The sequence below is a fragment of the Pituophis catenifer genome, unplaced genomic scaffold (assembly GCF_029215685.1).
Source record: "Pituophis catenifer annectens isolate HBS135680 unplaced genomic scaffold, rPitCat1.0.hap2 SCAF_2, whole genome shotgun sequence".
Lineage (NCBI taxonomy): Eukaryota > Metazoa > Chordata > Lepidosauria > Squamata > Colubridae > Pituophis > Pituophis catenifer.
The window spans coordinates 135,265,035-135,278,499 of NW_027256882.1; the positions used below are offsets into that span (position 1 = coordinate 135,265,035).

Genomic DNA, 13,465 nt, shown 5'->3' on the forward strand with positions numbered 1-13,465 from the left:
GCTGGCTGCCAGCAATTTGGCAGTTCAATTCTCAGTGGCTTAAGGTTGACTCAGCCTTCCATCCTTCCAAAGTCAGTAAAATGAGGACCCAGATTGTTGGGGGCAATGTGGTGACTCTATAAACTGTTTGGAGAGGGCTGTAAAGCACTGTGAAGTGGTATATAAGTCTAAATGCTATTGCTATTCACATGGATTACTTAACCATGAATAAACTACAACTATCTTATATGTTGAGCCAAAACCAAGCATACTACATATGATCCCGGTCACTGCTTATATCAGGGTTTCTTTTTTTAAAAAATTATATAGATAGATAGATAGATAGATAGATAGATAGATAGATAGATAGATAGATAGATAGATAGATAGATAGAGAGATGTTTACCATATAAAAGTTTTAAATTGATGCATTTGCTGTTGCTAGTGCTTCTCAAAATTGCGATTGTTTGATGGGATTTTAGTACTATATTATTTTTCAACCTAGATTGGCAAAAAATTTTATGGCCCCTTATGAGAGTCTTGGGGGACATCATAGATCCTAGGACCACATTTTAAGAAAACTTGGTCTAAATTATTTGTTTGTCGGCTGGCTAATTTATGAGACTTATAGGGCTGCCTCATCTCTGGTTGGCTCACACCAACAATGATAAAAACATAAAAGAAACATGAATGTTCTCTACTGTTAGAGGAAAATTGAAATTAGATTTAGCGAGGAGTGGCTATTCTCCCACTTACAAAGAATACCTCAGTTTGTCAATGCGCTGGACATTGCAAGGCCTGAATGCTCAGAACTGTTATTGGTACTTCTCACATAGTTGGATGGCCTTAGACCTCTTAATCTTGCTGGAACTTCCGCTTTTATTCCTTCCATATGTCTTATTTTGTCTTTACTGCTGAAGCTGTGGCAGCAGCTGAAAAATTCAATAAGACTGGTTGTGCCCTGGCTAATTGAAGCATTCTCCTTTGTCAGCTGCCCAGCTCAAATAATGTCAAGTAAAAAAGTAGTATCCATCAGCATTTTGTGTATCTCCAAAATCCCATTAGTAGTAGAAAGACCTGGAAGTTTCATTTGGCAGAAAAAGAGGGAAGAAGAGAGTGGAAGAATAAAAAGCAAGGGGGAGGGAGATACTTCCATCGTTTGTTCATTAACATATCATATTAAGCACTATCCATCTTAGAATTACTCTTTTCCCACAAAAATGTTTTTTTTTTCCTTAAAAAGGGAAGATATGCTGATTTGGAGATGGGGCGAGGGCAGGGGTGAAATCCAGCAGGATCTGACAGGTTCTGGAGAACCGGTAGCGGAAATTTTGAGCAGTTCGGAGAACTGGCAAATATCACCTCTAGCTGGCTTCAGAGTGGGGTGGGAATGGAGATTTTGCAATAGCCTTCCCCCAGGAGTGGGGAGGGAATGGGGATTTTGCAGTATCCTTCCCCTGCCACGCTTACCAAGCCACGCCCACCAAGCCACCCCACACCCACAGAACCGGTAGTAAAAAAATTTGGATTTCACCACTGGGCGAGGGGAGTGTCTCTCAGTATAATTTAGGAGGGAAATCAGCCAGGGCAATGCTTTTTGTTTCTTTCTCTCCAGCCCTTTTGCTGGGCCTATGACAGCTATGTAGAATTTTAAATAGCAGCGGCAACAATAGAAATTCTGTGGTTCTGTTGATACATAGCAGACAAATTGCTGTCAAAATAAGAGTAGTAGGTAGATGGAGGGATGATAAACACTTGCCTTATATTTTTGTATAGCTGCATTATGGGATTTATACAGTAAGAACAGAATTGATTGAAAGATTTATCTCCATTAATTATATGGAAATGCCATCTAAAGCTTCTTAGGGGCCAATGTGATGTAATGGGTAATACTGGTTTTGAATGAGGTTGTTCTTATTGCCTGATTTTAGACCTAATCCAGAGACTACTGAAATTAGTTGTTTTTAATTTGACTGAAGAAAGACACCTTAGTCCACTGCAGAGAAATCAAGAAATTGAATGGACACTGTCTTTCTGGAGCCATCAGGCTCTCTGTCTGTTGATGTACCAAATTCTAAGAATATTGGCCAGGCTGAGATGAATTTGGGGAACTGATGTGGCAACCCAGTCAAAGCTACTGGGTTGGGATATGCTGTGTTAAACTATGAAAAATTGTCTATTGCTGATGGGCTATTGTCACACGATATTTAATCTGAAATTAGAAATTGGATCACCATGATCATACATAGGGTAATGAGTTTATGATACAAGTCATCCTACTGAAAAAATATTGATTTGGACCTCATTAGTTGTTATAATATGATTGACAAAAAGGAACTGAATAATATTCAGTATGTGTGCGTGCTTGCTTGTGCCTGTATGCTTACACACACAGACACACACATGCCTTCAAGTTAGTTTTTCACTCCTGGCAACTGCCTGAACAATCTTTGCAATTTTCTTGACAAGGACCTGATGATATGTTCCTGCCTCTTTCCTAAGGTTGAGAGAGAGCAACTGTCACTCAGCTGACTTAGTGCCTGAAGAGAGACTAGAACTCACAATTTCCCAGTTTTTAGTCAGACAAATAATGTTCTCAAATAATATCATATATAGAGAAAATTTAGATTAAGCCTTTTTCAGTGAAAGAACGTGAGAAGATTCAGTTACTGTTCAAGTCTTTCTTCCATGCAGACATTCTCGTCACTTCTGCATTTCTTCTATGATAAAGTTCCCCAGTCACTGAATACTGAGTCATCCCAACAGAATTGTCTTAGTGTAAGGCTAACTGCTAGTTATATTTATGAAATAGCAATAACCTTCAAGGCATTTAAATTGAAAAACATCTAAGGTAAAAGAACTCTACGTACTGGTTTTTTAGAGCTATCCTGGCAAATTATGGCATTGCTTGTGAGACAGTTTAATTGTTCATCTGAGCTTACCCTATGCTCCTCGTGGAGAAATTTCAGTGAAGGACAATGTGAAATAGGTAGTAATACCTCTCCATGGAAGGAAGGGCTACGTACTTCTGGATAGGGTTTTTTTTAATTGCTTGGCTGGAAGCATTTGTTGCCATTCTTTCCTTCAACTTTACTCTCACCCTCTTTTATGTAATTTTAAAGTCATCTCTGCTTCTTACAACCTATTATTATTATTTATCATTAATGGAAAGAATATGCAAGAAGAAAGAGGAAATGTGCATTTGCTTGGGAATCTTGTAATCGAAAATGGATTATACACAGAGAAAAGGGGGCTGCCTTTGCCACTATGCAATTAGGGAGAAGAAAGAAAGAAGGGAAGGGAATTGAGGAATCTCTTAACAGTTTCTTGAATTCCAAGAGAGGTCCCTCCCTCCTTCCCTTCCACAGCTTTGCCTACCTTCCTTTCCACCTGCTTGTTCATCACAAATGTTCCATACAAACCAGTCATGATGAACTACTGTATTCACAACTCCTGTTTCAAACTTCAGGCAGTCTTGTTGCTACAGTTGCCATATATGCTAAAATACTGAGAATTTTTCCTGGCTCCACCTGGCACCTTAGGAACTGGGCCAGGGGCCTCATCAGCATGTAAATATATGCAGATTTGCTTTTGACACACACACACACACAACTACTCTTCATGGTGGAAGAAGACTAGCAAACTATAATATGGTACTAGCAATTGTGGGTTCCGCCCGGTAACGGTGACGATATGATGTCACCGAACTGGTTCTGCCCCCCACCCCCCACGTTATTCTTACCTTTTATTTGGCCCCACCCCCAATCTATTACTACCTCTTGAGTAGACCAGTGCCTGCAAAAATACATGAGTAGATCAGTGCCTGCAAAAATAAATGGGTAGATCGGTACAGCTCTGCAAGCAGTTAAAAGCCTGGTAGACCAGTACCTCTGCTAAATCCTAAATAATTGTCACATGACCATCAAGCCACGCCCACAAAATAAGCCACGCCCACAGAACCGGTAGTAAAAAAAATTAGAACCCACCCCTGGGTACTAGGAAGGATTAAAAAGTAAGAAGGCTTTCCCCTTGCTCTCATTGCATGGTTTCCTATTAACTGCAGGAAAATATCTTTTGGCTTTTGATCAGCCATCAAATCAACATATCAACAAGGAAAAATGGCTAGAGGTTCTGGTAGGTTTGAGGAGTTGATAGGAGGTTGACTTCTCTCCTTCCCGTAATTCCTCTGCACATCACTCATTTGTTATTAAAAACATCAGGGACTGCTCCTGATTTCTCCCCATGCTCCTTAATTGACTGATGGAGAAAGCGAATTAAGGTCTTGGTACATGACAGCTGAAGTCAAAGGTCAACTGAGCCATGTAGTTTGCCTCTAAAGAACAAGAGAATACAATTGTATGGAGTGGAATAAAAATGTATATAACAAGAATGTAGAAATGTATAATGTTAAAGATATAATTGGACTTCCGGTTGGCACCGCAGGCGTCGTGGACAGTCTCTCCGGACGGCCAGCCCTGCAATTTCGTAAAAGCCGCTTTGACAGCGTCAAGCAGCTGTCTAGTGGCTTGAAAACCTCTCCATCAGGAGAAGAAGGAGAGGAGAGCCGGTGGGTGCGAGTAGAGCTCCCCGAAAGCTCTCTGGAATAATTCCAGAGGCTTGGAGGGTGAGAGCTCCCCGGTCAGCCCACTAAAATGCTCCGGATCCGGGACAACTCTGTTTAAACAGAGCCAGACGCCGCGACCAATCCTGCAGGCAAAAGTGAGTTTGATTGAATACAAGCGCAGGCAGAGCCGAAACAGGAGAACAAGCTTTAGAAATAACAGTGCTTAACTCCAGATTTACATTGTTTCTAATTGAATCTCTTTGAGTTGGAGGCTGAAGATGGCGCCTTTGTTATGGGTGTGAAAGTGAAAGTTAGAAACGAAAGTGTTTATTGAGAACTTTGCACTTTGAGAGTGGAGCTGCTGGGAATTGAGAGCTTGTGGAGAAAAGACTATTTTGCTTGATAAATTATAGACTATAAATTACAAGCTTTTGAAAATTGTTCAAGGGACTTTGTAGCTGTGAAAAGAAAAAAGACTTTTTTTTAAAAAAAGATGGCTTCTAAAGTTAAGCCAGGAGCTTCTAGAAGTGGAGGAGGTTCTCCAGTAGTGTCAGTAGTGACACAGAAAGCACAACTTCCGGCTGATTCACAGAGTCAGGAGGCTTCTTTTAATGAACTCAAAGAATTTATAAAAGAAGCCATGAATAATCAAGCTGCAGCTATGAATAACCTAACAGTAATTGTGGAAGGGAAATTAAAGAAATTTGAGGAGGATATAAAGTCAATTAAAGAAGTTGTTGAAGAAAAGCATGATGAAATAAGAGATGATATTGTTTTAGCAGTTTCAGGATTGGCAAAACTTATTATTCAGGTGGATGGGAGAGTGGAAGAAATCAATGAAGCCAATCTGAACTTGGAAAACAAAGTAGGAGATATTATGACTAAAACAGAGAAGGTGGATGATGAATTGGTAATGTTACAATACAGATCTATGGAATTTGCCCTGAGACTGAGAGGGCTAAAAGAAAATAATCGGGAAAATTTAAAGGATACCTATATGGGCAAATCCTAGACATGCAATAGAAAACATAAGTATAGAACAAAAACAGGAAGTGATTACTTATAAAGAGCTTCTTTTTATGGAAAGGGGGTAAACTGCAATTTAAATCCTTAAATGTATTAAAAGAAGAAGGGATAATTTTCACTTGGTTTCAGTATGGTCAGCTTCAAGCTAGATGGAGGGAAGACCAAAAAATTGGTGTTATGCAAAATGAGGAAAAACAGATTAGAGATCAAAGTCAAATGCATATCAAAAGGTTGTATAATGCATTATTGGAAATAGATTCAGAAACGGAATTGGTTAAGGACTGTATGATAAAATGGACACAAAACTTTCAGGAACCAGTGATGATAGAAACATGGGAAAAGATTTGGGTTAGAAATGTTAAATTTACGCAAGCACAAAACTTAAGAGAAAATTTTTATAAAATGTTTTATAGATGGCATTTAGATCCTAAAAAATTATCATGTATGTATCCAAATTTGCAAGCTAAATGTTGGAGATGTGAATGTGATGATGCAACTTATTATCATATATGGTGGACTTGTAAGAAAATTAAGGCATTTTGGATAAAAATTTGGTGGGTGATGCAGAACATTTTGAAAAAAAGGTTGAAATTTACTCCTCAATTGTTTTTATTGGGCATAACGAGAGATTGTACAGCATTAGAGATTAAACTGATTTTGAACTTAATATCAGCAGCTAGGCTGTTGGTAGCGCAATATTGGAAGAAGGATTTTTTGCCTACTATTGAAGAGTGGACACTGAAAGTAAAGAACTTATAGTGGAGTTAAGGTTTCGGGGAGGATTTTGTAGTCTAAGGATAGATAGGTTAATTTAGCTTATGATTGTTAACTGAAATACCCTGTATTTTGCTCTGGGAAGTCTGGGGGGGAGGGTGGGATGCGGGGAAGGGGTGTGGGGGTGTGGGGGGGAGGGAAAAGGGTGGGGGTATATTGGGGGAAAATCTTTTTTTTTGTAAAACTTTTCAATTAAAAAAAAGGATATAATTAAAATATATAGATTTTTATAATGGGGAGGAGAGAAAAAAAAGAAGAAGGATAATGGTAAAAAAAGAAGAAGGGGACATAGGGGAAAAAGATAAAGTAATAGAAGGAAGACCATGTTGAAACAATGCTTTAAAATGATAATATACTGTATCTATATGTTGTATGTGATGTGAATGTAGTATATGTGTTATAATAAAATTACAATTTTTTTTAAAAAAAAAGAACAGAGAGAATAAGAGATTTTAGGATACGGGCTAAGGCCCTAGAGGGAAAAGTGCAGTCATGATCATGGAGGCTCAACACAATTATTGTCCTTCATGGAAGGGTCCCTTTTTGTGATCCTTAGGCTGACAGCTGAGATTCCTATTAGCAGTAGCTCATATAGGTTCGTTGCTGATCATCATAAGGGGAAATGATCTTCTTTTATTCATCTCTAGAAATTCAAGCTGAAAGCAGTTGTATTGCACAATGCTATCCCAGGTTTCTTTAGTTGTAGCAACAGACTGTTCTTCAAATGCTTGCATCCGAATAATAATCCACAGTAAATATATTTAGTTTGGTTTTCTGATAATCTTGGAAGATTTGGGATGATTTTTTTAAAAATGGGCAGCCCCTGGGTCATTGTTTTTTTAAAAATTAATTAATTAATTAATTAATTAATTAATTTAATAATTAATTAATTAATTATTCAAACATGTACAAGATAACAGGTATAAGCATAAACATGGACATGAACACAGGAAATGTGTACAAATAAATGGGGACAGTAGGACAGGGACGGTAGGCATGCTGGTGCGCTTATGTACGCCCCCTTTACAGACCTCTTAGGAATGGGGTAAGGTCCACAGTAGACAGTTCAAGGTTAAAGTTTGGGGGTTTGAAGATGTAACAACAGAGTCAGGTAAAGCATTCCAGGTGTTGACTACTCTGTTGCTGAAGTCATATTTTCTGCAATCGAGTTTGGAGCGGTTTACCTTGAGTTTCTATCTATTGTTTGCCTGTGTATTGTTGAGGTTGAAGCTGAAGTAGTCATTGACAGGTAGGACATTGTAGCAGACACTTTTGTGTACTATGCTTAGGTCAGACCGTAGGCGGCATAGTTCCAGGTTGTCCAAGCCCAAAATTTCAGGCCTGGTGGCATAAGATATTCTATTGTGAACACAGGAGTGGAGTACTCTTCTCATGAAATACCTCTGGACCCTCTCAATTGTATTAATGTCCGATATACAGTGTGGATTCGAGGCAGATGAGCTGTATTCAAGAACTGGTCTGGCAAAGGTTTTGCATGCCCTAGTTAGCAGTACAATGTTACTGGAGAAGAAGCTTCACAAAATTAGGTTAACAACTCTTAATGCCTTTTTGGCAATGCTGTTACAGTGAGCTCTGGGGCTTAGATTGTTTGAGATGAGTACTCCTAGTCCTTGACAGAGTGAGGGTCATCTACAAGGTCGTATCCGCATATAGTTACATACACACACACACAGAGACACACACAGAGACATATATGTTTTCGTAGATTTTCACGGGTAGAGGTATGCAAGTCTTGGCGTATTCGGGTCTTTTCCCATGTAAGATTGAGAGTATCTTGGCGACGTTTCGACGAGGTCCCATTCGTCATCTTCAGGCTGGTGCCTTCGGCTTCGTGCCTGTGCAAGCAAAGTGTGATCGGAGCTGCCGTCTCTCTATAAATACTGGTGGGGAGGTGTGGGGTGCTGGCTTTGTTGCTGTGAGCAGGTTGGTTGCCTGTGTTGTTACATCTTGATTAGTTGATGGAGTTGATGTTTGCAGTTTAGTCGGCTGTTTCGTAACATCCTGTGTGGGTGAGGTCCTTGATATGTGCCCATTAGTCTTTTGTGTTTTAACAACCTGGGTAATGGGCTGGGTAGTTGATGTAATGTCCTGTTTGGACCTCACCCATATGTATGTATGTATGTATGTATGTATGTATGTATGTATGTATGTATGTATATAGTTGTGTGATGGCATACAACCCCTGAAAATTTAACAAGTTTACCAAGAGAAAAATGATATGGTAGCCACTAAACAGCAAATCCCCAATGAAAATTATTATTGCTGCTTATGCTGTAGCCCAAACACAAGTTAAATGCTAAGCCAAAAAAACTAAGTTTGTGAAAGTGTTTATCTATACATGGACCAACAGATCTCATCAAAGTTTTACAAAGAAACTCTTGCTCAGCTTCCAGTTACTTCCTGAAATGCAGAGTTCTGCTCTAAGAAATTGGGGATTCATAGACATCTCTCCTTGCAACATTCTTTGCATGTTTATAAGTGCTTAGAACTGGAAGCTGTGATAGGTTTTGAAGGTTGGTGCCTAAAGAATTGGTTAGTTTTTATATAGAGACTGCTGTTAAATTCTGTGCTGATGCCGATATTTAATGCTTTCGTTTTATTTCAAAGAGATATTTACACATTTTGAGAACAAGAATTCTGGCTCCTAGCTTAGATTACAGCTTTCCTGGAAATTCATCTCATATAAAGCAATATGGGGGGCAGACAGAATGAGCAACAGAGAGAAAGTGGTATAATTGCCTTGAAAAGTAAAGTTCCTTTCATTTTGTGTAGTTTGGGTGATCTCCATCATTGGAGTCATTGGCGTTCACACCTTTGCCATCAATGAGATGCAAAGACTTTAATAAAATAAAGGCTCATAACGTAACCAGTTGGGCAATCCAGATTGGTGACAGAAGGAATATATCAAAAAAGCGAGGGAACATGTTAAATGCATAGCACACATTGAAAAGGATGGAATCAACCTGATCAAGACTCTGTACAAACTTTACTGTGTCTTGCTACAAAATATAAATCAATGTTTATTCCTGTTTGATGATGGTCTTTTTAACAGGAGGAAAACAGGAAGAAATAATTCTACAAACCAAGAACAGGGACATTTTATAGCCTGAGAGCTATATCTCTTGGGTTCCAAAGTCTAACATGAAAAAGCCTTCAGTTTTGAGAGTTGTTTGCTTTCAGTGTAGCCAACAGAAGTGACAGGCCTAATGCCTCAGGTGTCTTCAGGGAGACTTTTGTGGTACAGTGTGACAGAGCCTTGGCCTAGTCTCCTCATCCCCAGCCTTTCAGCCTTGCTGTATGCATGATTGGCATCAAGCCTGATAACATCACATGGCAACCTTCGACAACTGTCAAGACCTACTCACCAAGTTTGTTTTTGACAATGTCCAGATTTCAACTGATTCGGAGATGCCTGGAAGAAAGGAGCGACCTGCAAAGAGGAGTTCTCAGCATGGTTGGTGTAAGACTTCCAGTATGAGAACTCCCAAGGCTCAAACTTAGCAGAAACTGCCCAGGCAGCCAACATGGCATAGCTAGATCAGGATCTTTCTTACAGACTAGAATGAAGCTATTTGAAGCAGCTGGTACTTTGTCAAAATGGAGCAAACACTCTTTCTTTCTCCTGCCTTTCCCATCGTTGAATTGTTATTTGGCCCAACATGGTCAGCCTTGGAGCTAGGCAATACTTAGTTGTTGACAACCATAGTTTCCACTCTGAGAAGAAGAAATGTTTGGAAATTAATGTTTCGCCCAAAGTAATCTCCCCCAATCCAGAAACTGCACTGTCTAGCTTACCCTTTGTAGCATCTTGCTGAAGGCCACCCAAAACTTCCTTGGCAAGTATATGTGCAACTATTTTTTTTAGTCCATTAATATTAGGTATCCCTACATAACGGTGTTTATGCGCAGCAATAGTCCATAGTTGGAAAGATAGAAGAGACGTAAGTATTTTCCTCTGATTGGATTGCTCATAAAATTGTCAGAGGTAGTTACAACTAGGTTACTTCCAAATGTAGTCCCAAACTAATCCATGTTGCAAGACAGTTAATTGCCATTTCTTTACCATCATCCAAGGTTGTCCTGAGTCTTATGTCCTGAATTATATTCTTGTGGCACTGTTTCTGGTTCAAACCATGGGAACTGGATAGCTGTAGGTAGAGAAAAGAAACAGTGGGAATCAAATGAAAGTGCTATGTACACTTGGAAAAAATATATGAGAGGGAAAAATATCAACAAACACAGATGTTGCTTAATGCATCAGTCTGTGTTCCATCTGATCAGTATCTCTGGGAGCATGTGATTTTACAAGCTTAAGAGACGACATAATATTTAGCTCAGAATTTGAAGTTTGAAGTTCTAGTTGCTAATCGGCCCTTTTAGCTCAAGGTTCTTTGAATTTTGGCAATTTCTGTGGCTGAACTTGCCTATGTAAAGAGTAGCATGCTTTACTCCTCTTTCATTATGGAGTGCTTCTTCCTCCATGTTCCTTAGTGGAGGGCCTCATAACACATCAAAAGTTACAGCACTGGCCTCTCACTGACTCCTCATTACCTCAAGCCTTTAAATAATTTCAGAATTCCATTCAACCACTTCTGGTGGAATTGTTCAAAACAAGAGAGGCAGGATGGATTGTAAAATTCCATCTGTTGTAACAGTGATAGAGATTTGTACTAACAGGCTAGTTTCCAAATTTCCAAATCACAGAACATAGTTTTTTATATGAAAACCAGTAGAAATATAATAGCCCTTGGTATAAACTTGATCATATAACTTCTTTCATAAATAAACTTACAAAGTGTTATGAAGTACAGAAAACTATCAAAAATTATACTAGACCTTAGGTATGTTGAAGCCATTATTATCCATATTGCAAAAGAGAAAAGCAGAAGTCGTCCCAGCAGTCCATCACAATGACATGTGTGCAATGCTTTGGTTATGGGCTTGCCTAATGACTTAACCTCTGCACAAAACTGGTTCTTGACATGTCCTTTACCACATGTTATTTCACTTCAGCATGTTGGTGTGAGAACACATTCATGTTACTGTTCATGAAATCAAAGCACTCGGTGAATACTAATCAGTGTGGTGTGCCATGATTCAGTTTTTGACTATTGAAAGTCTGCTTCCAATTGAAAAGTACCACTCAATGCACGATGTTTATGTTGGTGACTATGTTGATATGAATATTGTGCATCACTGGGCCGAAAAATGTCAAGATGGTAAACCAGGAAGATTTTTTATGATTAAGGACAAAATAGGTGACCTATGACAGCAACTAATGAGTTTCATATGAGATAGGTTGGTGAACTAATTGAAGACAATCAGCTGATCGCTCAAAGTGAAATTGCTGTCAAGCTTTGCTTTTCACAAGAATGTGTGGGGTTACTTTATTGATCACATTAATGATCTTCATTATTATTGTTCAATATCAGAAGGTCTGTGCAAGAAGAGTTCTTTGAATGCAGAGGGTAGAAAGAAATAGAAAAGTTATATATTTCAAATAAAACTTTTAAGAGTTGACATTTTGCAGTAATGGTTGTCACAATACAGAAATGAAGGTGAGAAATTTCTTCCACAGATCACAATAGGCAGTGAAACAGGCTCATCATTAGTAACTATAAATGAAGTGTCAGTCCATGAATATCATCTTGAAACCTTTGGGGGGTGGGTGGAATTAAAATTTAGACCTCTGCAGGAAAACTCTTGGTTTGGCAATTGCAAAAATGGATTTTCTTGAACTGGCATTACTAGCAACTCAGAGCACTACAATGCAACATCCAGAAGTTTTAAACAATATTTAAGCAGAGTTTGGAAGCACAAGAAGGAAATTTTGATACAACATCACATTGCTTGGCCTCATATGTCATGAGCTACCCAAGAAACTAACCTAAGTTGATTGTCACCTTTTAACTTCATCTACCATGTAGTCCCAACTTGGTGCTTCCAACTTTTCCCAAAATTGAAGAAATACATTTTTGTTTGATTCAGAAAAAGGTAGAAAGGATTGTCTTGACATAGTTGAAGAGACAAAGCATAGGGTTCTTTTATGATTGCATTATTTAGCCTGCCAATTGTCAATTTACTGCCGAAGTACAGTAAATGGTAGAAATATAGGGAGAAATAAATACAAGTAACAAAGGAGCTCATTTCAAAGATTATTTTCCTAATTCATGTATTAAAATATTCCAAATGTGAAGTTATAGAGGTGGAGGCATTATTTTTCATTTAACCCTCGTATCTTCTCCAGAATTTGCTGGCCAAAGATAGGAAGCAGGTAAAATCTGTGTTTTACAAAACTGCAATATGAACTGGGGTGCATATGGATGTGACTGGTTGGTAGGAGCAAGATATATTATTTTCTTTTTTGGAGAAGGTAAATTACAAAGAAGTAGGATTGTTACTGTTACAGGAAGATACTGGCACTCAAATTCACACAGAACATGTTTTCACTACTCTTTTCTAGAGTGCCTTAACTAAAATATGCATACAAATGCCTCCATTTCTTTCCCTTAGAATATGTGTTTCATTTTAAAGTCATTTTCTAAACTTGGTCTTTTCCTTGACTGAACCCTTTTGCACCTGGTTTGAAAGAATGAGTATGCTGGTAATTCTCCTGAACTGTGTCACTTTGGGCATGTTCCACCCTTGTGAAGACATGGGCTGTGACTCTCCACGCTGCAAGATCCTCCAGGTAAAATTTGTTTTATCTTTATGCCAGTTTGTCAAAATGTAATACAAGAGAGAGGCCTTAGCTTAGTGGAAAAAGAAGCTCATGTTTTGACTGCATCAAGCTTCAGGTTCAATCTCTAACATCTCAAGCTTTTTTTTTATTTTGTTTAAAGGACCAACTAGGACTCTATATGGGGCTCCCCTTGAAAAGTATCTGGAAGCTTCAATTGGTCCAAAATGCAGTGGCCTGCATGGTTTTGTGCAGGCCTAAATGTGCATATGTGTCATCTCTCCTCCTGGAGCTGCTTTGGCTGCCAATTTGTTTCTGGGTCCAATTCAAGGTGCTGTTTGTCACCTTCAAAGTCCTACATGGCTTGGGACCAGGTTATTTGAAGGACTATCTTTCCTGGTCCACACCTACCTGACCCACAG

At 38.8% G+C, this 13,465-nt stretch overlaps 1 protein-coding gene across 1 annotated transcript in view; it reads left to right on the forward strand.

The window, feature by feature from the left end:
• CACNA1G (calcium voltage-gated channel subunit alpha1 G) overlaps nt 1-13,465 on the forward strand; it is a 407,319-nt gene that overhangs the window by 171,174 nt on the left and 222,680 nt on the right. Inside the window, exon 2 of the mRNA XM_070934658.1 lies at nt 12,944-13,055. Within this exon, the coding sequence (XP_070790759.1) occupies nt 12,944-13,055 (112 nt within the window). The remainder of the gene's footprint in view (nt 1-12,943; nt 13,056-13,465) is intronic.